Below are 21,198 nucleotides of genomic sequence, written 5' to 3' on the forward strand. Positions count from 1 at the left end.
TACAACTCCTGAGGAAGCTTGTAGAAGGAAGGTAAGATGGATGGGGAGAGTTCAGCTGTTGTGACCTGCACTGGATGTGCCATGTTTGTCTTTCTTCCACAGGACAGAAGTGACTTTGTCTGTACAAAGTGCAAGCTGGTCTCCATATTGGAAGAGAAGGTTCAAGGTCTGAAGCAACAGGTATCGACCCTGTGTTGCATAAGAGAAACTGAAGATTTCCTGGACAGACGTCAGGATATGCTTCTACATACACAACATTCTGAAGATTCAGAGCAGGCTGCACTGCAGGGACAGGAGGACGGTGAAGAAATTTGGCAGCATATGACCTCCAGAAGAAGAAAGGGGAGCGTCCATGTACCAGCAACACAGATACAGGTAAGTAAAACCGTTTTCATGTTCTCTCCACAGGTACTAATGCAGAGAGTGGACTAGATGATACATCTGAGGGAAGGGAACAGAAGGAGACTCTGCCGATTGGAAGGCATGAGATGCACTGTCCTAGGGTTGGGAGTTCCACGACCACCGCTCCTAAGAGAAGGAGGCGGGTGGTGGTGGTCTGGGACTCTCTCCTCAGGGGGACTGAGTCATCTATCTGCCATCCCAACCGGGAAAACCGAGAAGTCTGCTGCTTCCCAGGAGCTAGGATTCACGATGTGACAGAGAGACTGCCGAGACTCATCAAGCCCTCGGATCGCTACCCCTTCCTCCTTCTCCACGTGGGCACCAATGATATTGCCAAGAATGACCTTGAGCGGATCACTGCAGACTATGTGGCTCTGGGAAGAAGGATAAAGAAGTTTGAGGTGCAAGTGCTGTTCTCGTCCATCCTCCCTTTGGAAGGAAAAGGCCCGGGAAGAGACCATCATATTGTGGAAGTCAACGAATTGCTACGCAGATGGTGTCAGAGAGAAGGCTTTGGATTCTTTGACCATGGGATGGCGTTCCAACAAGGAGGAGTGCTAGGCAGAAATGGGCTCCATCTAACAAAGAGAGGGAAGAGCATCTTCACAAGCAGGCTGGCTAACCTAGTGAGGAGGGCTTTAAACTAGGTTCACTGCGGGAAGGAGACCAAAGCCGTGAGGTAAGTGGGGAAGTGGGATACCAAGAGGAAGCACGAGCAGGAGCGCGCGAGAGGGGAGGGCTCCTGCCTCATACTGAGAAAGAGGGACGATCAGCGAGTTATCTCAAGTGCCTATACACAAATGCAAGAAGCCTGGGAAACAAGCAGGGAGAACTGGAAGTCCTAGCAAAGTCAAGGAATTATGATGTGATTGGAATAACAGAGACTTGGTGGGATAACTCACATGACTGGAGTACTGTCATGGATGGATATAAACTGTTCAGGAAGGACAGGCAGGGCAAAAAAGGTGGGGGAGTTGCATTGTATGTAAGGGAGCAGTATGAGTGCTCAGAGCTCAAGTATGAAACTGCAGAAAAAACCTGAGTCTCTGGATTAAGTTTAGAAGTGTGAGCAACAAGGGTGATGACATGGTGGGAGTCCGCTATAGACCACTGGACAAGGGGGATGAGGTGGATGAGGCTTTCTTCCGGCAACTCACGGAAGTTACTAAATTGCAGGCCCTGGTTCTCATGTTTCAGAGTAACAGCCGTGTTAGTCTGTATTCGCAAAAAGAAAAGGAGTACTTGTGGCACCATAGAGACTAACCAATTTATTTGAGCATAAGCTTTCGTGAGCTACAGCTCACTTCACCAGATGCATACTGTGGAAAGTGTAGAAGATCTTTTTATACACACAAAGCATGAAAAATACCTCCCCCCACCCCACTCTCCTACTGGTAATAGCTTATCTAAAGTGATCACTCTCCTTACAATGTGTATGATAATCAAGATGGGCCATTTCCAGCACAAATCCAGGGTTTAACAAGAACGTCGGGGGAGGAGGGTAGGAAAAAACAAGGGGAAATAGGTTACCTTGCACAATGACTTAGCCACTCCCAAGCCTAAGTTAATTGTATCCAATTTGCAAATGAATTCCAATTCAACAGTCTCTCGCTGGAGTCTGGTTTTGAAGTTTTTTTGTTGTAATATTGCAACTTTCATGTCTGTAATCGCGTGACCAGAGATTGAAGTGTTCTCCGACTGGTTTATGAATGTTATAATTCTTGACATCTGATTTGTGTCCATTTATTCTTTTACGTAGAGACTGTCCAGTTTGACCAATGTACATGGCAGATGGGCATTGCTGGCACATGATGGCATATATCACATTGGTGGATGTGCAGGTGAACGAGCCTCTGATAGTGTGGCTGATGTTATTAGGCCCTGTGATGGTGTCCCCTGAATAGATATGTGGGCACAGTTGGCAACGGGCTTTGTTGCAAGGATAGGTTCCCGGGTTAGTGGTTCTGTTGTGTGGTATGTGGTTGCTGGTGAGTATTTGCTTCAGGTTCAGGGGCTGTCTGTAGGCAAGGACTGGCCTGTCTCCCAAGATTTGTGAGAGTGTTGGGTCATCCCTCAGGATAGGTTGTAGATCCTTAATAATGCATTGGAGGGGTTTTAGTTGGGGGCTGAAGGTGACGGCTAGTGGCATTCTCTTATTTTCTTTGTTAGGCCTGTCCTGTAGTAGGTGACTTCTGGGAACTCTTCTGGCTCTATCAATCTGTTTCTTCACTTCCGCAGGTGGGTATTGTAGTTGTAAGAATGCTTGATAGAGATCTTGTAGGTGTTTGTCTCTGTCTGAGGGGTTGGAGCAAATGCGGTTGTATCGCAGAGCTTGGCTGTAGACGATGGATCGTGTGGTGCGGTCAGGGTGAAAGCTGGAGCCATGTAGGTAGGAATAGCGGTCAGTAGGTTTCCAGTATAGGGTGGTGTTTATGTGACCATCGTTTATTAGCACTGTAGTGTCCAGGAAGTGGATCTCTTGTGTGGACTGGACCAGGCTGAGGTTGATGGTGAGATGGAAATTGTTGAAATCATGGTGGAATTCCTCAAGGGCTTCTTTTCCATGGGTCCAGATGATGAAGATGTCATCAATATAGCGCAAGTAGAGTAGGGGTGTTAGGGGACGAGAACTGAGGAAGCGTTGTTCTTAGTCAGCCATAAAAATGTTGGCATATTGTGGGGCCATGCGGGTACCCATAGCACTGCCGCTGATTTGAAGGTATACATTGTCCCCAAATGTAAAATAGTTATGGGTAAGGACAAAGTCACAAAGTTCAGCCACCAGGTTAGCCGTGACATTACCGGGGATAGTGTTCTTGATGGCTTGTAGTCCATCTTTGTGTGGAATGTTGGTGTAGAGGGCTTCTACATCCATAGTGGCCAGGATGGTGTTATCAGGAAGATCACCGATGGATTGTAGTTTCCTCAGGAAGTCAGTGGTGTCTCGAAGGTAGCTGGGAGTGCTGGTAGCGTAGGGCCTGAGGAGGGAGTCTACATAGCCAGACAATCCTGCTGTCAGGGTGCCAATGCCTGAGATGATGGGGCGCCCAGGATTTCCAGGTTTATGGATCTTGGGTAGTAGACAGAATATCCCAGGTCGGGGTTCTAGGGGTGTGTCTGTGCAGATTTGATCTTGTGCTTTTTCAGGGAGTTTCTTGAGCAAATGCTGTAGTTTCCTTTGGTAACTCTCAGTGGGATCAGAGGGTAATGGCTTGTAGAAAGTGGTGTTGGAGAGCTGCCGAGCAGCCTCTTGTTCATATTCCGACCTATTCATGATGACAACAGCACCTCCTTTGTCAGCCTTTTTGATTATGATGTCAGAGTTGTTTCTGAGGCTGTGGATGGCAATCACCCTGATATCTGCTGGGAGAGTAATACAGTGGTGCACAGACAATCCAAGACGTTTTTGGAAAGTGTAGGGGACAATTTCCTGGTGCAAGTGCTGGAGGAACCAACTAGCAGCAGAGCTCTTCTTGACCTGCTGCTCACAAACCGGGAAGAATTAGTAGGGGAACCAAAGTGGATGGGAACCTGGGAGGCAGTGACCATGAGATGGTCGAGTTCAGAATCCTGACACAAGGAAGAAAGGAGAGCAGCAGAATATGGAACCTGGACTTCAGAAAAGCAGACTTTGACTCCCTCAGGGAACTGATGGGAAGGATCCCCTGGGAGAATAACATGAGGGGGAAAGGAGTCCAGGAGAGCCGGCTGTATTTTAAAGAATCCTTATTGAGGTTACAGGGACAAACCATCTCGATGTGTAGAAAGAATAGTAAATATGGCAGGACACCAGCTTGGCTTAACAGTGAAATCCTTGCTGATCTTAAACACAAAAAAGAAGCTTACAAGAAGTGGAAGATTGGACAAATGACCAGGGAAGAGTATAAAAATATTGCTCTGGCATGCAGGAGTGAAATCAGGAAGGCCAAATCGCACCTGGAGCTGCAGCTAGCAAGAGATGTTAAGAGTAACAAGAAGGGTTTCTTCAGGTATGTTAGCAACAAGAAGAAAGACAAGGAAAGTGTGGGCCCCTTACTGAATGAGGGAGGCAACCTCGTGACAGAGGATGTGGAAAAAGCTAATGTACTCAATGCTTTTTTTGCCCCTGTCTTCATGAACAAGGTCAGCTCCCAGACTACTGGCACTGGGCAGCACAGCATGGGGAGGAGGTGACCAGCCCTCTGTGGAGAAAGAAGTGGTTTGGAACTATTTAGAAAAGCTGGACGAGCACAAGTCCATGGGGCTGGATGCACTGCATCCGAGAGTGCTAAAGGAGTTGGCGGATGTGATTGCAGAGCCATTGGCCATTATCTTTGAAAACTCATGGCGATTGGGGGAAGTCCCGGACGACTGGAAAAAGGGTAATGTAGCGCCCATCTTTAAAAAAGGGAAGAAGGAGGATCCGGGGAACTACAGGCCAGTCAGCCTCACCTCAGTCCCTGGAAAAATCATGGAGCAGGTCCTTAAGGAATCAATTCTGAAGCACTTAGAGGAGAAGAAAGTGATCAGGAACATTCACCATGGATTCACCAAGGGCAAGTCATGCCTGACTAATCTAATTGCCTTCTATGACAAGATAACTGGCTCTGTGGTTGAGGAAAAAGCAATGGATGTGTTTTTCCTTGACTTTGGCAAAGCTTTTGAAACGGTCTCCCACAGTATCCTTGCAAGCAAGTTAAAGAAGTATGGGCTGGATGAATGGACTATAAGGTGGGTAGAAAGTTGCTAGATTGTCAGGCTCAATTGGTAGTGATCAATGGCTCCCTGTCTAGTTGGCAGCCGGTATCAAGTGGAGTGCCCCAAGGGTCGGTCCTTGGGCCGGTTTTGTTCAATATCTCCATAAATGATCTGGAGGATGGTGTGGACTGCACCCTCAGCAAGTTTGCAGATGACACTAAACTGGGAGGAGAGATACACTGGAGGATAGGGATAGGATACAGAGGGACCTAGACAAATTAGAGGACTGGGCCAAAAGAAATCTGATGAGGTTCAACAAGAACCTGCACTTAAAACGGAAGAATCCCATGCACCACTTCAGAGTAGGGACTGAATGGCTAGGCAGCGGTTCTGCAGAAAAGGACCTAGGGGTTAAAGTGGACGAGAAGCTGGATACGAGTCAACAGTGTGTCCTTGTTGCCAAGAAGGCCAATAGCATTTTGGGATATATAAGTAGGGGCATAGCGAGCAGATCGAGGGACGTGATGGATAAATTGGAAAGAGTCCAGCGAAGGGCAACAAAAATGATTAGGGGTCTGGAACACATGACTTATGAGGAGAGGCTGAGGGAACTGGGATTGTTCAGTCTGCGGAAGAGAAGAATGAGGGGGGATTTGATAGCTGCTTTCAACTACCTGAGAGGTAGTTCCAGAGAGAATGGTTCTAGACTATTCTCAGTGGTAGAAGAGGACAGGACAAGGAGTAATGGTCTCAAGTTGCACTGGGGGAGGTTTAGGTTGGATATTAGGAAAAACTTTTTCACTAGGAGGGTGGTGAAACACTGGAATGCGTTGCCTAGGGAGGTGGTGGAATCTCCTTCCTCAGAAGTTTTTACGGTCAGGTTTGACAAACCCCTGGCTGGGATGATTTAACTGGGGATGGGTCCTGCTTTTGTGCAGGGGGTTGGACTAGATGACCTCCTGAGGTCCCTTCCAACCCTGATATTCTATGATTCTATGACTCAGTGCTCAGTCTAGAAGATACGATCAGAGATGTTTAGTTTTGCAGTTCTCAAACTGTGGATTTGTCCAGAGATAACATGTTTGTTAACAGCAAAAATGTTTTTAAAGAAAGAAAGAAAGAAAGAAAGAAAGAAAGAAAGAAAGAAATAGAGGTGAGAAATAACAGACCTCAACCTTATTTTCCCTCTGCAAATTTGTGTACACAGAGTCAATCCCTTACCTCTCTCTAAAAGTGCAAAGTTTCTAAAAGTTCAGTGAATAGAAGATTGTTGGGGGTGGAATAGATCTGGACAAGGAGAAGAAGTCTGGAGATAAATGTGAGAAATGAGCGACAGGCAGCAGAAACAAAAGTGAAACTGTTTGAGCAGCATATTCCAGAAGTCTTGAGGTCTTTCTGAGTGTAGCCTGCATTGATTTGAAATCTACCAAACCATTCTCTCACTAGAAGGGAAAACCTATAATGGCAGCAGGATGTAAAAGAGACCCAGTCTGGGAATATGAACGATTCAAGAAATATATGTTTGCTGATGATGTTTTAAAGAAAGTCCCACCCGTGAACTGGTGGAAGTGACTTAAGCACTTGGATTCAGAGACTGAAGTGATAATCTCACTTTTAACAGCAGCAGCTTCTTCTGCCAGTGCAGAAAGAATATTTTCTTCCTTTGGACTAATTCATTCCAAATAGAGAAATCATTTGGGACCTGAAAAAAACAGAAAAGCTTGTTTTTCTTTTCCAGATTATGAACAAACAGGAAAATGAAGGTGAAGACGACTGAGTTAGCTGCAGAAGCCAATATTTTAAGTTTCTCATGTTGACATCGCTGACATAGTCAATTTAATTTGTTTTGTTTTTTAAAAATATTTCATTTAACTATTTTAGTTTAAAACAAGTTTAACAAAAACAAACCTGATTTTAAAAAACTTGAATGTTTAACTAAATTCAAAAATTCATATGCTTGTTTTGTTATATTACGTTTGCTGTTGAAGAAAAAAATCCAGAATACAGAATGTTGTTGTTTTAGTTAAATGAAATAATTTAAATGTCTGTCTGGTGATGTTCTCCTCCTAATACAGCATGGCAAGAAAATCCTCCAAATGTTAATGAGTAACCTGTTGAATTAGAGATAGTTCACCTCCCAATGACTTCATGAATATCTGCTTCAATTACCTTTGGTAAATGAAATAACTAAACAATCATTCATTTTCTGATATAGCTCTAAAACTAATCTGATTTTTTTTCAAAATACATCACTTTAAAAATGTATAGTGTGTACCTTCTAAAAATGAAACCTACATCTTTCTCTGAGTTGTGAAGAATATGTATTAAGGTTATAACCACCAACAAGAATGTACTTTTATGTAGAAATCCATGATTAAATCAAGTCTTCCTGACTAGTGATTTAAATCACCCTGATGCAAGGCAGTGGAGAATCAGGACCACTGTCTACATAGGTTATGCAAACCATATTTAAAACTCATTCAGCAAGCATGGTTTAATTGTCTGTGTGGAAGGAACTTAAAATCTCTGGGGGGAGAGAGAGGTGAGAAGAATTCTGAAAGCTTTTCCAACATTGTTTCCTCTCTCATCTGTCTGCAATGAAACCTCAGACTACCTCTGTCTCTTTCCTTTTGGGTTTGGGATAAAGATGAACTGTTTAAAACAACTTAAATACTTTGTGTGTGTATATATTTCTGCAAGCTTCTTTTGGGACTTACTGATAATTATTAAGGGTTCCATTCTCCTACCTGCAGGATAAAAGCAGCTCCAATTGCAGATAATTGGGTCCCACAAGGGAAAATGATTTAAAGTCTATCTACTTGTAATCATTTCATGCATGACAGTGCTCTTCCCCAGCTGACTACCTGTGTATCACCCACTTTCTCTGAAAATTTAGGTTTCTTTTTGTTTGTTTGGAATACTATTTCACTGAGAAGCAGAGCTCAGTGCAATGGCTCTCATTTGTCTACATTCACTTGTACATCTTGATGAACCTTCAGATGTGCTAACAGTGGCTGATACTCTGAAGCAATAGGAGTTTAATAAATCATGTGTCTTTCTTGAAAGTAGGAGAGAGAGTTTTTGAAAATCCTATAAAACTTGCTCTCAATGTTTTTAAGCTATCACAGGCCCAAGATCAACTCTTGAAAAGTCACTGGCCAGAAGATATGCTCACTGCCAGCATTCAAAGTGAGTGCAGTGAATGGTTGAAGCATCCCAGAAATTTCAAATACATAGCATTTTTGAAGAAGAAATTCAAAAGCCTAGCTATGGGGTACAGTGAAAGTATGTTGGGGCCTCAACTACTGTATATCTGTCCTCTGACACATCAAAGCATGGTTTGGTTTAGACCAAACCATGCTTTAGCTATGTTTGGGATAGCGGTTTTGTAACCAAGTTCCCCAATACAACTGCATTACTAGTGTGTATGGGTACAATAACTGTGCTTGCACTAAAGATTTTTTTTTCCCCACAGGGAGCAGGGAGGTAAAGAATTTCCCCCTAGTGCTACACTAAGGTTGCACAAGTAGTAGCACCAGTGGGAGCTGCAGTACTATTTGAATTACTGAGACAGGCAGGTCTATGCCTGCCCATAACTAAAGGCCCACACCATCAGTTAAGCCCAGGCTACAATAGATTACTGAGGACAACAGATGAAAAAAAAGTGGGAGCAGGAGTGAGGTCGAAGGTTGAAAATCCGGGATCCAGAAGGGGGACAACGAGCAGAGAATCCCCCAGCAGTTCCCACTGCTCCTCAAAGGTGTCTAGGGAGTCAGTGGACACTGCCCAGAGGAATTCTGCCCAGAAGTATGCTTGGATAAGGGACCAGGAATAGGCCCCAAAGTCACAGAGCACACCACCCAACTTCCTACTTCTGGAGCGATGGACAGCCACCTTGGCCAATGCCAAGAGGAGGCTGGGGAGGATGTCCCATGATTGTGGAGGCCACAGATACAGTGTGTAAAGATCAGAAGATGCAGGGAAAAGTGCAGTCAGAACTTCAGTAAGAGGTTCTGGATGATGCAAGGAGGGGCTACAACCTGATGAACCCTACACAGATGTGTGCCAAGGTCTCTCTCATGCCCCAAAAGGGACAGGTGTTGGGGGAATTTGTAAACTGCACCAAGCAAACACCCATGCTTTCAGTTCCATGGAGGAGCCACCAACTAGTATCCCCAGTAGGTCGCAGAATCAGGGTAGAGTATATATTCAGGACCAGAGAATGCAAGTTAACTACCCCTGAGAAGAACAGGGGAAGTTCACACCTCTCAAGCCATTCTTTCATGCTGTCTGTCTGCTGATTCAATTACACAGTACTGTACCAGTTCATAATCAGGTTATCTTCACAGCCATAAAATAAAATATAATTTAGCACTTCTAGCTGTTAATTAGATATCAGTTTTGCAGATATTTGTAAGTAACCTACAACCAGACACCAAGGAAAAGTTTCCGACTCACTACTGGCTATAAAAAATAATCCATACCCTCTTAAGTTTGCTTATATAGTTATAGGAACAAAACAAAACTTTCCATCATCATATAATTTAGTTAAGTTTGAACTGGAACAAAGATCAGAATTGCGATGTTACATTTTTTCCTACACCATCAAAATCATTCAGTGTAACATCTCTGACTCACAGTCTACAACCCCCAATGTTATGGCTCAGATGGGATGCTGAGGGCATGTTATCCCCACTCACCAATTTATCAATTTAGTTTTGAACTCTCATATCAATGTCCTCCTCAGTATAGGACTATTGCATTCTTTCTCCTGGTTCCCTCCCCTCTGTACTTTTTTTTTTTTTAAACATAGCTGCACCATTGCCTTAACCAACCCACTTCTGTCAAAGAATTTTCCCATTCTCACCAAAAAGCAGGATACATCACAGTGCAGTAAAATGGTGTTATATTTTTTCATTTTGTTTTGAGTAAAACCCTTAATTTAATATAAACAGCGTTAATTTATTTCTGTTGAAAAGCTGAGGGTTAAGAAAAACTGAAATCCATTTTACTACTACTGTATTATTCATAATGTGCCCAAAAGCATATTCAATGGGATACAAAACACAGAAGAACATGGCAATCTGATCAACTGCCAGTCAGTTTTCTGGGTTAATTTAAGACACGGTGGCTAACATTTTCATTACAACAACCAATGCAAACATTATTATCATAAACACACACAAATGCATACACACAATTTGTGTACATATATATACATACACAATACTGCTTTTAAAGCCCCTTTATATACCTAAAAACAGATTAAGAGAAACATCTGAAAACCCTGACAAAAAGAAATATGTTTTTAGGTTTCTCAAAAGTTTGATTGGTTTCAGAGTAACAGCCGTGTTAGTCTGTATTCGCAAAAAGAAAAGGAGTACTTGTGGCACCTTAGAGACTAACCAATTTATTTAGTGAGCTACAGCTCACTTCATCGGATGCATACCGTGGAAACTGCAGCAGACTTTATATATACACAGAGAATATGAAACAATACCTCCTCCCACCCCACTGTCCTGCTGGTAATAGCTTATCTAAAGTGATCATCAGGTTGGGCCATTTCCAGCACAAATCCAGGTTTTCTCACCCTCCACCCCCCCCACAAATTCACTCTCCTGCTGGTGATAGCCCATCCAAAGTGACAACTCTTTACACAATGTGCATGATAATCAAATTGGGCCATTTCCTGCACAAATCCAGGTTCTCTCACCCCCTCACCCCCCTCCCAAAAACCACACACACAAACTCACTATCCTGCTGGTAATAGCTCATCCAAAGTGACCACTCTCCCTACAATGTGCATGATAATCAAGGTGGGCCATTTCCAGCACAAATCCAGGTTTTCTCACACACACCCCCACCCCCATACACACACAAACTCACTCTCCTGCATCACATCCAGGAAAAAAATTCCTAGTAGAAAAGGGGGATTGGGCAGTAGGAAGCCCACTCCATACACACTAATGTCTCGTAAGAGCAACTAACACTGCAGAGATCTCAGCAGTGAGCCAAGTACTTCATCCAAAAGCGCAAGAGAAAAAAGAAGACACCTAGAACAAGGGCTAAGGTGCCGCGCCAAGAGTCGGTGAGCAGCGGCGGCAGCAGCAGACTGGGGGGCGAGCTCCCTCTCTCTGGAGCTCATGGGAACCGGTGAGTGGCACTTTCTGGCTCTTTGTCGGGGCTGTTACAGACACACACTCTCCCAGAAATGCCTATGACTTGCTGGGCTGGTCTCAGCTCTCCTGGCCACGTGCCTGTCACAACCCCAACCAAAATGGGGGAGGTGCACATGATCCGGGGCGGGTGCGTGAAACTCACCTTGCATGCATCAGCTGCTGTCTTCGCTAATGGAGCCGCGCGGGGTGGGGAGGGGAGGCCAGAGGCCCTTTCTGCAGTTGGGGAGGGTTATGTTTTTACGGGCAAGAGGGCTAACACCTCCTCTCCTCATCGGGCTGGCTCAAGCAGGAAAGGCACCTATAAGGAACTGCAGTGGGTGCTATTCTGGGCGCACCACCTTCTCCCAGCCACATACTCCTTAGAGAGCCTCTTCCCCTCCCCCTCCCCCAGGAAAACGGGGGCATATGGGGAAGGAAGAACCAGTTCAACAACAATAAGAGAGTTGCAGGACGCAGCCCAGCTGCCAACCTCACTCTCCAACAGGGAGGAGAGCATCCCTGCTTTGGGGGAGTCATTTTACGGCAAGTCTCTCTTCTCTGGAGGGATGATTGTACCGGGGGGGCTGCGCAGGAGTCACTCAGCGCTGACTTCAGATCTGCACTCCTGGCACGCGTCCTCAGTGCTGGGGGGCTGCGAGAGCGTCCCCTTCTCATGTCAAACCCGGAGGGCGATCTCGGCACATGCTTTGTCTTAGAGCGGGCGCGAGGGTTCCGGACCTTACCCAGCCTCTCTGGAAGAGACCCATGCGGAACACCGACCCAGGCAGCCCCAAGTCATCTGCATCAGCTTCCTCGCCTCCTCCATTATTTACCCTCTCCCCCATTGCGCGCTATCCATGTGCGCTTGCTCACGCGCGCCGCCGAGCAGCCCTTCCTTCTCCCTCTCATCACACATACGCGGCCCCCGGCCTCTTCCCAGACCCTGGCAGCGAAAACAAAACAAGGCTCCCTCCCCTCACGAGTCACACTCGAGCTCTCCAGAGTCACCAGCCCCCTGAGCAAACTGCTTCATCTCCCTCCATATTTATTACAGCACTTTTAAAACATAGACTGTCCTCTGTGCGGCCGCGTGAGCGGGACAAACCCCAATCCACAGCCCACCTGTCCGTGTTAAACTTCCTCTCCCTGCCCACGTTTGTTATTTTGAATCACAATTTCCTTCCAGCCCCAATTAAGAACAAACCCCCTTTATACATCCCACCTCTGAGAGACGGCAGCGATCCCCCCCGTGCTGCCACCCCTCAGAGCAGGAAACACGCTCATCCTTTAACCACATGTATGTTCTCTGTAGATGCAGATATTCTAAAATAAAACACACGCAAATATAGGCTGGGAATCTCTCTGCTGGGGGGTGGAGCAAAATCCCCCCCTCCTCCCAGTTAATAATGGGGTCCATACTCACAGTAGTCATGAAGCTGTGCGGCTGGGGGAGAGTGGACACAATATGGCAGCAGGCCCGCAGGGGTATGTGGCAGCGATCAGCAGCAGCTTCTGCTCCCTCTCTCCCTGCGCAGCGGCAACACCTCCCTCTAGTCTCTCGGTCTCCCCATAGCAACACGGCACCCAAGCCACTAACCCCTCCCCCCCTTCCTATACTTACCACACAGCCTTCTCCTCCCCCTGTCCAAGTGGGCTGGCCCCCTCCCCTCCTGCTGTCATATGCAGGAGACGAGTCCATTGCTGTGGAGGGCAGGAGGGGAATGAAGAATAGCTTCTGAGTAGTTCATTGCAAAGGGGAAGGGGGTGACTTCCCCTCCCTGCCAAGTTCAGTGTGTGTCTCTGACTGGGGGTTCCGTTGTACTATGTGGGAGGAAGGAGGCTCCTGGGATCAGTCACTACAGACACTAATGTAGCTCCTGACCTTCTGCCTGAGGTTTAGACTATAGTCATAAGGACTGTGCTCCACAATCTCCCTCCATCCATTTATATTGAACTGAGACTGCCTTTGTACCAAAGCTGCAACTTTTTGTCCTCAAACCCATCCATTGAGAGATGGTGTGGCAGCACCATGACCTTGCCTTGAAAGGTTGCCCCATGGTGTGAAACCAGCGTGGGCCCTGGAACTGATTTTGGGAACACACAGCCAGCCATCCTTCAGCATAATGTGTGTGGCCCTGACCAAACAGGGACAATCATAGAGATACCCCTTTCTGGAAAAGTCCTGTAGAATTTAAAAGGGATGAAGCCAACAGTGTTCTTATAGAAATATAATAGGGTCCTATAGAAGTTACTCTCAAAAGCCGGTAGAATACACCATTTCTCTTAGGCTTTCTGGGCCATCCTATACAATTCTATAATAGTGATATAAATCTTTATTCTTAATATGGTCTGGAAAATCAACAGAAAATATATAATTTTATATAAAGGATTATAGGATTTTCCTGTAAAGGACTAGGACAGCAAATCCAGGAAATTGTACCCACTTACCCCCAATCCCTCTGCAGTCCCACGTTCCCCAGGACCTAACTATATGCTAGCAACTTAGTTACTTATGTTTTGTTTTGTAAAGTGGATATTTTTGGCAGCATAAAATGCTCCATTTCCAAAGAGATGAAATCTGCTTTATTTATTTTTTATCCCTCTGGAGAGATAATAAGGTTTCCAGCTGTAAAGACCACATGCCACTGTGTTTGTTTTGTGTTGTACTGCTTTGTGCTCACTCATGCCTTTAGCTTTAAGCTCTTTAGGGCAGGAACTTTGTTATTTGTTGAGCAGGGTTTACAATGCTGTGTACACTTGCAGTTTTACAACATCATAATAGGATCTGGGAAACTAGTTGTAAGGAATAGGGAGAGATTTTGCATTTCCGATCCCCCCACTCCTTGGTAGGAAGGTGTCCCATCCCCTCCCTAAGGTTTCCCTTATTGCAGAGGGGCACTTGGCCTCTGATGCATTGCAGTCACTTATTTGAGGGAAGGACAATAATGTAGTTGTACGGGGGAATCCTAGGAAATTCTCTCATTCCGCATTAGTTGTTTCTGTTTTTAATGTTAAATAATTTCCTAATCAGGAAATTGTTCCTCTACAGAGCTACGAACTGATCAGTCAACCACATACCTCGTTTGGAACCAGAAGTACGCAATCAGGCAACAGCAGAGACAAAAAAAAAAAAAGCAAATAAAGTACAGTACTGTGTTAAACATAAACTACTAAAAAAAATAAAGGGAAAGCAGCATTTTTCTTCTGTATAGTAAAGTTTCAAAACAGTATTAAGTCAATGTTAAGTTGTAAACTTTTGAAAGAACAACCATAGCATTTTGTTCAGAGTTACAAACATTTCAAAAAGAAAAGGAGTACTTGTGGCACCTTAGAGACTAACCAATTTATTTGAGCATAAGCTTTCGTGAGCTACAGCTCACTTCATCGGATGCATACTGTAGAAAGTGTAGAAGATCTTTTTATACACACAAAGCATGAAAAAATACCTCCCCCCACCCTACTCACCTGCTGGTAATAGCTTATCTAAAGTGATCACTCTCCTTACAATGTGTATGTTAATCGAGTTGGGCCATTTCCAGCACAAATCCAGGTTTTCTCACACACCCCCCCACACACAAACCCACTCTCCTGCTGGTAATAGCTTATCTAAAGTGACCACTCTCCTTACAATGTGTATGATAATCAAGGTGGGCCATTTCCAGCACAAATCCAGGGTTTAACAAGAACGTCGGGGGGGGGGGGTAGGAAAAAACAAGGGGAAATAGGTTACCTTGCATAATGACTTAGCCACTCCCAAGCCTAAGTTACTTGTATCCAATTTGCAAATGAATTCCAATTCAACAGTTTCTCGCTGGAGTCTGGATTTGAAATTTTTTTGTTGTAATATCGCAACTTTCATGTCTGTAATCATGTGACCAGAGACATTGAAGTGTTCTCTGACTGGTTTATGAATGTTATAATTCTTGACATCTGATTTGTGTCCATTTATTCTTTTACGTAGAGACTGTCCAGTTTGACCAATGTACGTGGCACAGGGGCATTGCTGGCACATGATGGCATATATCACATTGGTGGATGTGCAGGTGAACGAGCCTCTGATAGCGTGGCTGATGTTATTAGACCCTGTGATGGTGTCCCCTGAATAGATATGTGGGCACAGTTGGCAACGGGCTTTGTTGCAAGGATAGGTTCCTGGGTTAGTGGTTCTGTTGTGTGGTATGTGGTTGCTGGTGAGTATTTGCTTCAGGTTGCGGGGCTGTCTGTAGGCAAGGAGTGGCCTGTCTCCCAAGATTTGTGAGATTTCTTGTTAAACCCTGGATTTGTGCTGGAAATGGTCCACCTTGATTATCATACACATTGTAAGGAGAGTGGTCACTTTAGATAAGCTATTACCAGTAGGAGAGTGGGGTGGGGGGAAGGTATTTTTTCATGCTTTCTGTGTATAAAAAGATCTTCTACACGTTCCACAGTATGCATCCGATGAAGTGAGCTGTAGCTCACGAAAGCTTATGCTCAAATAAATTGGTTAGTCTCTAAGGTGCCACAAGTACTCCTTTTCTTTTTGCGAATACAGACTAACACGGCTGTTACTCTGAAACCAAACATTTCAAAGTTATGAACAACCTCCATTCTCGAGGTTCTACTGTATGTATTTTTTTCTGTGGTTTGGATGATTCAGGGCCAGTCTTAATGATTCACAGGACATTCCTTCTGGGAAGAGAGGTCAGATCTAGCAGCACTGAGGTTTTTGCCCACCTGTCAGCAGCACACAGAGATTTCTTCCCCCACACTCATGGAGCAGAACCAGATTCATAAATAGGGTTGACTTGTGAGCTGCAGAGTTTGCACCAGACTGAAGGTCCAGACTCTCAGTATCCTAGTTTGCTCATGCCTAGGGTTGGCCCTGATTATCACTTGCTAATGCACTATGATTTGTTTTTCCCTGGTTTGCTGCTTCAGCCAACTTTTCTGTGGCTTCTCCTCCCCCAGATGGGTAAGGGAAGTGCACTTACATTTAATTATAATTATTTATTATTAATTGATTATTTTATTAAAAGTAGCTAACACTCTCGCATCTTTGACACCAAAAACAATTAATCAAAACTAAAACTAGCAAATGCAACAACACTTTGCCCTTCCCCTGCCCACAAATATTGGTCACCATCAAGCCCTGCCTTCCCACAAGGCTCAAGTAAGTAGGCTTTAACCCAAGCACGCCAACAAACCTAGACTATATCAGATCAAGGGAGGAGTAGTTCCAAAGCTGAGAACTCCCTCAAAAAACACTCTTTCGCCCTTGCCTTTAGATCAAGGAGCTAATGCTTGAGCACTTCTGCTGGTCACAACTGTGGCAATACAGAGAGCATTAGAAAAATTCCCACATGACAGTAATGCTGTTCTGTGCGCATGTCCTCCAGGCACTCTCCCCCTGCAGAGGCACTATGGGATGGCTGCTCAGAACTTCATAGCATAAAACAGGGGTTCTCAAACTGGGGGTTGGGACGCCTCAGGGGGTCACGAGCTGTCAGTCTCCACCCCAAACCCTGCTTTGTCTCCAGCAGTTATAATTGTGTTAAATATATAAAAATATGTTTTTAATTTATAAGGTGGGGGGGGGTCTCACTCAGAGACTGGCTGTGTGAAACGGGTCACCAGTACAAAAGTTTGAGAACCACTGGCAAAAAGGAAGACATGGTGGTGCATAAACATGCTTGACACATGACTATGGTGTAATAAAAGGTCTTCCAGTCTGCCCAAAGCCACACCTTCCCTATCACATAGGGTCTTTTGTTCTCAATACTGAGTATTGTTTGGCCATTTGAATCAGGGTGTGTTGACCACCCTTTTGTCCAGCCACTCCGCAACACTAAAGGAAACCCATTTGAATTCAATTACAAATTCAATATCCATTTGAATTCTGTTTCAGTTAGGGCTCCAGTCTGGGCCACCAGCTATCTGAACAATTCTCACCTACTTGTTGCTTGAATACATTTCAGTTCTGACCTTTTAACTTTAGCTATTCACAAATTTTCCATTAAAACTTTTTTTATAAATATTTGATTTCAGTAGGAAAAAAACTTCTATCTTTTTCCTGTGGGAAAAAAGTAGAATGTGAAAGAAGAGAGGTTTTTTTAATGTATTTTTCCCCCACTAAAACAATTTAATACAAATTCCATTACATTTTTAAATTTTTCATTGAAACAAAAAAATAAAGAAAATTTCAACTGAAACAAAACATTTTAATTTCTTTTGAAAATTGTCACAAAATATGCTTACTTTTTTCTAACCAGTTCTGCTCTTAACCACTGAGGTTCTGTCCACACTTGCCTTTTTGACCCAAAATTCCACTTCGGTGCTACCACTAATTCAGCTCCATCACTAATACCAATTATGGGAGCACTAGTGTTGTCCTTTGGAGCCTGTGTTTTTAATCACTCCTTTGGTGGTAAAACGACAAGTGTCAAGTGCACTGTCTATGCTATTGGTACCATTGCAGGAACTGAATCACTTGTAGCAATAGGGGGATAATTTGATGGTGGAGGGTGAAATTAGAAAGGACCTGGGAGGATACCTGTAATGATTTTAATATTTAATCTTTCTGCTTTGTATCATAATCAGGTTTTCATCACAATAATGTTCTTCTTCACACCCTTGTCATAACTATATCACCTGAAAATATGTTTAAGAAAAGTAAATAATTCAGGTTAAGACACACAGAAACAGCAGTACCTCCTGTAAGCTTGGTTACACAGACCATTGCAATCGTATGGCACCAGTAAGCAGGCTGTAAACAAATTGGTATGCCCATTGTATATTCTGAGGATTGTGCTCAACCTACACTCTTGCGCCAAGGAGAGGAAAGGCAGTGCTGGACACCCCTATTTGTACTCAGAAAAATGCTTAGCCACCAACCACAAGGTGTTTGGACATTTGCTTTCTTCGGGATCTTTACTGCAAGTGGCATCTTAGATTTGTAATTCTGTTGATTGGTAAGTGCTTTGAAAAGTGACAACTTCAAAGTGAACTCATTCTCCAAGTTAATGTGTCTGCCTATCTAGTTGTCAAAGGTAATGCTTTGCTTGCAATTTGTGTCTTTGTACATCTGCTGATTTGCTCTCAACTGCTGCATACGTGGCATGTGTCTGATCTTTTTCATTGCCACAAACAAAGCCAAAAGAAAGAGCTTGCAGTGTATCTCTTCTGGGACTAATTTTCTGCTTCAACTATCCTGCTGCTTAATTTGCTCTGTCGCATCTCCAGTAATGATATATGTGCACTTTCTGTGCTAGTTTCTATCTATATCTGGTGAACCAATACATACATTGATATACAGGCCTTTGCCCCCTCTGTGCGCCCAGAGTCTGCAGCTGAGAGATCACAGTCCCATTGTGCTAGGTGCTGTCCAAACAAATACTGACACACCATCTTTGCCCTGAAAAGTTTCTTGCCTGTGAATCTGCATTCCTGTGCTCATCTTCATATCTATGCTTACGTCCTTCCTTCAGTACACTTACAATATATATTTTTATTCAAAATTTTCTGTGTAATACCTGCATTTCTGAGACCACACCCCACAATACGTATTCACTTTACACTTCTGTGATGTAATTGACATGAACTGGAACTGTATTGTTGCAACCAAGGTCCTATAGGGGCACCAAATCTTGCACAAAGGAGGTCAAATAAGGTGTCTATGAAAAGGTTACGATTTGCTGGTTATGACTATGGTATCTATATGCATGTATCATTTTTGTATTTAAAGTTATAAGTATTGGCTCTATACTGTCTCTATTTCAAACTTGGGCTATGCTTCTGGGTGACACCCCAGACAGTTTGGCATCAGCACTCCCTGACCTGCTTGATGGCCCATTAAAGTCTATCAGCTATACAGCTGACCCATTGAGACATGGCAGATACACCTTATGACTCAGCAAGGCATGCAGGGGCATGCCTACAGAGAGGATTCTAAGGCTTTCAAGCCATGTGCTGGGCAGCTTGTGTTTGGAACAAAGGAAGCACAGTCCACATGGCAAGAGACTATAAAAGGCAGCTGCATCTTCTACATTTTGTCTTCAATCCTGCTTATAGATTCATAGAATCACAGAATCATAGAATAAAAGTGTTGGAAGGGAACTCGGGAGGTCATCTAGGCCAACCCCCTGCTCAAAGCAGCACCAATCCCCAACTAAATCATACCAGCCAGGGCTTTGTCAAGCCTGACCTTAAAAACCTCTAAGGAAGGAGATTCCACCACCTCCCTAGGTAACGCATTCCAGTAATTCACCACCCTCCTAGTGAAAAAGGTTTTCCTAATATCCAACCTAAATCTCCCCCACTGTAACTTGAGACCATTACTCTTTGTTCTGTCATCTGCTACCACTGAGAACAGTCTAGATCCATCCTCTTTGGAACCCCCTTTCAGGTAGTTGAAAGCAGCTATCAAATCCCCCCTCATTCTTCTCTTCTGCAGACTAAAGAATCCCAGTTCCCTCAGCCCCTCCTCATCAGTCATGTGTTCCAGTCCCCTAATCATTTTTGTTGCCCTCCGCTGGACACTTTCCAATTTTTCCACATTCTTCTGGAATGGGACCCAAACTGGGGGGCCCAAAACTGGACACAGTACTCCAGATGAGGCCTCACCAGTGTCGAATAGAGGGGAACGATCACATCCCTCGATATGCTGGCAATGCCCCTACTTATACAGCCTAAAATGCCATTAGCCTTCTTGGTAACAAGGGCACACTGTTGACTCATATCCAGCGTCTCATCCATTTTAACCCCTAGGATCTTTTCTGCAGAACTGCTGCCTAGCCATTCGGTCCCTAGTCTGTGGCGGTGCATGGGATTCTTCTGTCCTAAGTGCAGGATTCTGCACTTGTCCTTGTTGAACCTCATCAGATTTCTTTTGGCCCAATCCTCTAATTTGTCTAGGTCCCTCTGTATCCTATCCCTACACTCCAGCATATCTACCACTCCTCCCAGTTTAAGTGTCATCTGCAAACTTGCTGAGGGTGCAGTCCATACCATCCTCCAGATCATTAATGAAGATATTGAACAAAACCGGCCCCAGGACCGACCCGTGGGGCACTCCGCTTGATACCGGCTGCCAACTAGACATGGAGCCATTGATCACTACCCATTGAGCCCGACGATCTAGCCAGCTTTCTAACCACCACCTTATAGTCCATTCATCCAATCCATACTCTTAACTTGCTGGCAAGAATACTGTGAGAGACCGTGTCAAAAGCTTTGCTAAAATCAGGGAATAACATGTCCATTGCTTTCCTCTCATGCACAGAGCCAGTTATCTCATCATAGAAGGCAATTAGATTAGTCAGGCATGACTTGCCCTTGGTGAATCCATGCTGACTGTTCCTGATCACTTTCCTTTCCTCTAAGTGCTTCAGAATTGATTCCTTGACGACCTGCTCCATGATTTTTCCAGGGACTGAGGTAAGGCTAACTGGCCTGTAGTTCCCTGGATCACTTTTTTAAAGATGGGCACTACAGTAGCCGTTTTCCAGTCGTCTGGGACCTCCCCCGATCGCCATGAGTTTTCAAAGATAATGGCCAATGGCTCTGCAATCACATCCGCCAACTCCTTCAGCACCCTCGGATGCAGTGCATCTGACCCCATGGACTTGTGCTTATCCAGCTTTTCTAAATAGTCCTGAACCACTTTTTTCTCCACAGAGTGCTGGTCACCTCCTCCAATGCTGTGCTTCCCAGTGCAGCAGTTGGGAGCTGACCTTCTTCGTGAAGACAGAGGCAAAAAAAGCATTGAATACATTAGCTTTTTCCACATCTGTTGTCACTAGGTTGCCTCCCTCATTCAGTAAGGGGCCCACACTTTCCTTGGCTTTCTTCTTGTTGCTAACATACCTGAAGAAACCCTTCTTGTTACTCTTAACTTCTCTTGCTAGCTGCAACTCCGAGTGTGATTTGGCCTTCCTGATTTCACTCCTGGATGCCTGAGCAATATATTTATACTCCTCCCTGG

General features: G+C 44.5%; 2 protein-coding genes across 13 annotated transcripts in view; one reads left to right on the plus strand and one right to left on the minus strand.

Annotated features, from left to right (window-relative positions):
• FOXN2 (forkhead box N2) overlaps positions 1–12,920 on the minus strand; it is a 134,335-nt gene extending 121,415 nt beyond the window's left edge. For 6 of the 12 annotated variants that reach the window (XM_073339243.1, XM_073339245.1, XM_073339242.1 and 3 more), the window contains exon 1: positions 12,661–12,822. The gene's annotated coding sequence lies outside the window, so the exon portion shown is untranslated. The other 6 variants (XM_073339253.2, XM_078852315.1, XM_073339249.2 and 3 more) reach the window with 5 other exon arrangements.
• LOC144930435 (uncharacterized) overlaps positions 11,004–21,198 on the plus strand; it is a 90,439-nt gene continuing 80,244 nt past the window's right edge. The window contains exon 1 of the mRNA XM_078852316.1: positions 11,004–11,232. Coding sequence (XP_078708442.1) covers positions 11,223–11,232 — 10 coding nt within the window. The 5' untranslated portion in view covers positions 11,004–11,222. The remainder of the gene's footprint in view (positions 11,233–21,198) is intronic.

This window comes from Lepidochelys kempii, chromosome 3 (assembly GCF_965140285.1).
Source record: "Lepidochelys kempii isolate rLepKem1 chromosome 3, rLepKem1.hap1, whole genome shotgun sequence".
Lineage (NCBI taxonomy): Eukaryota > Metazoa > Chordata > Testudines > Cheloniidae > Lepidochelys > Lepidochelys kempii.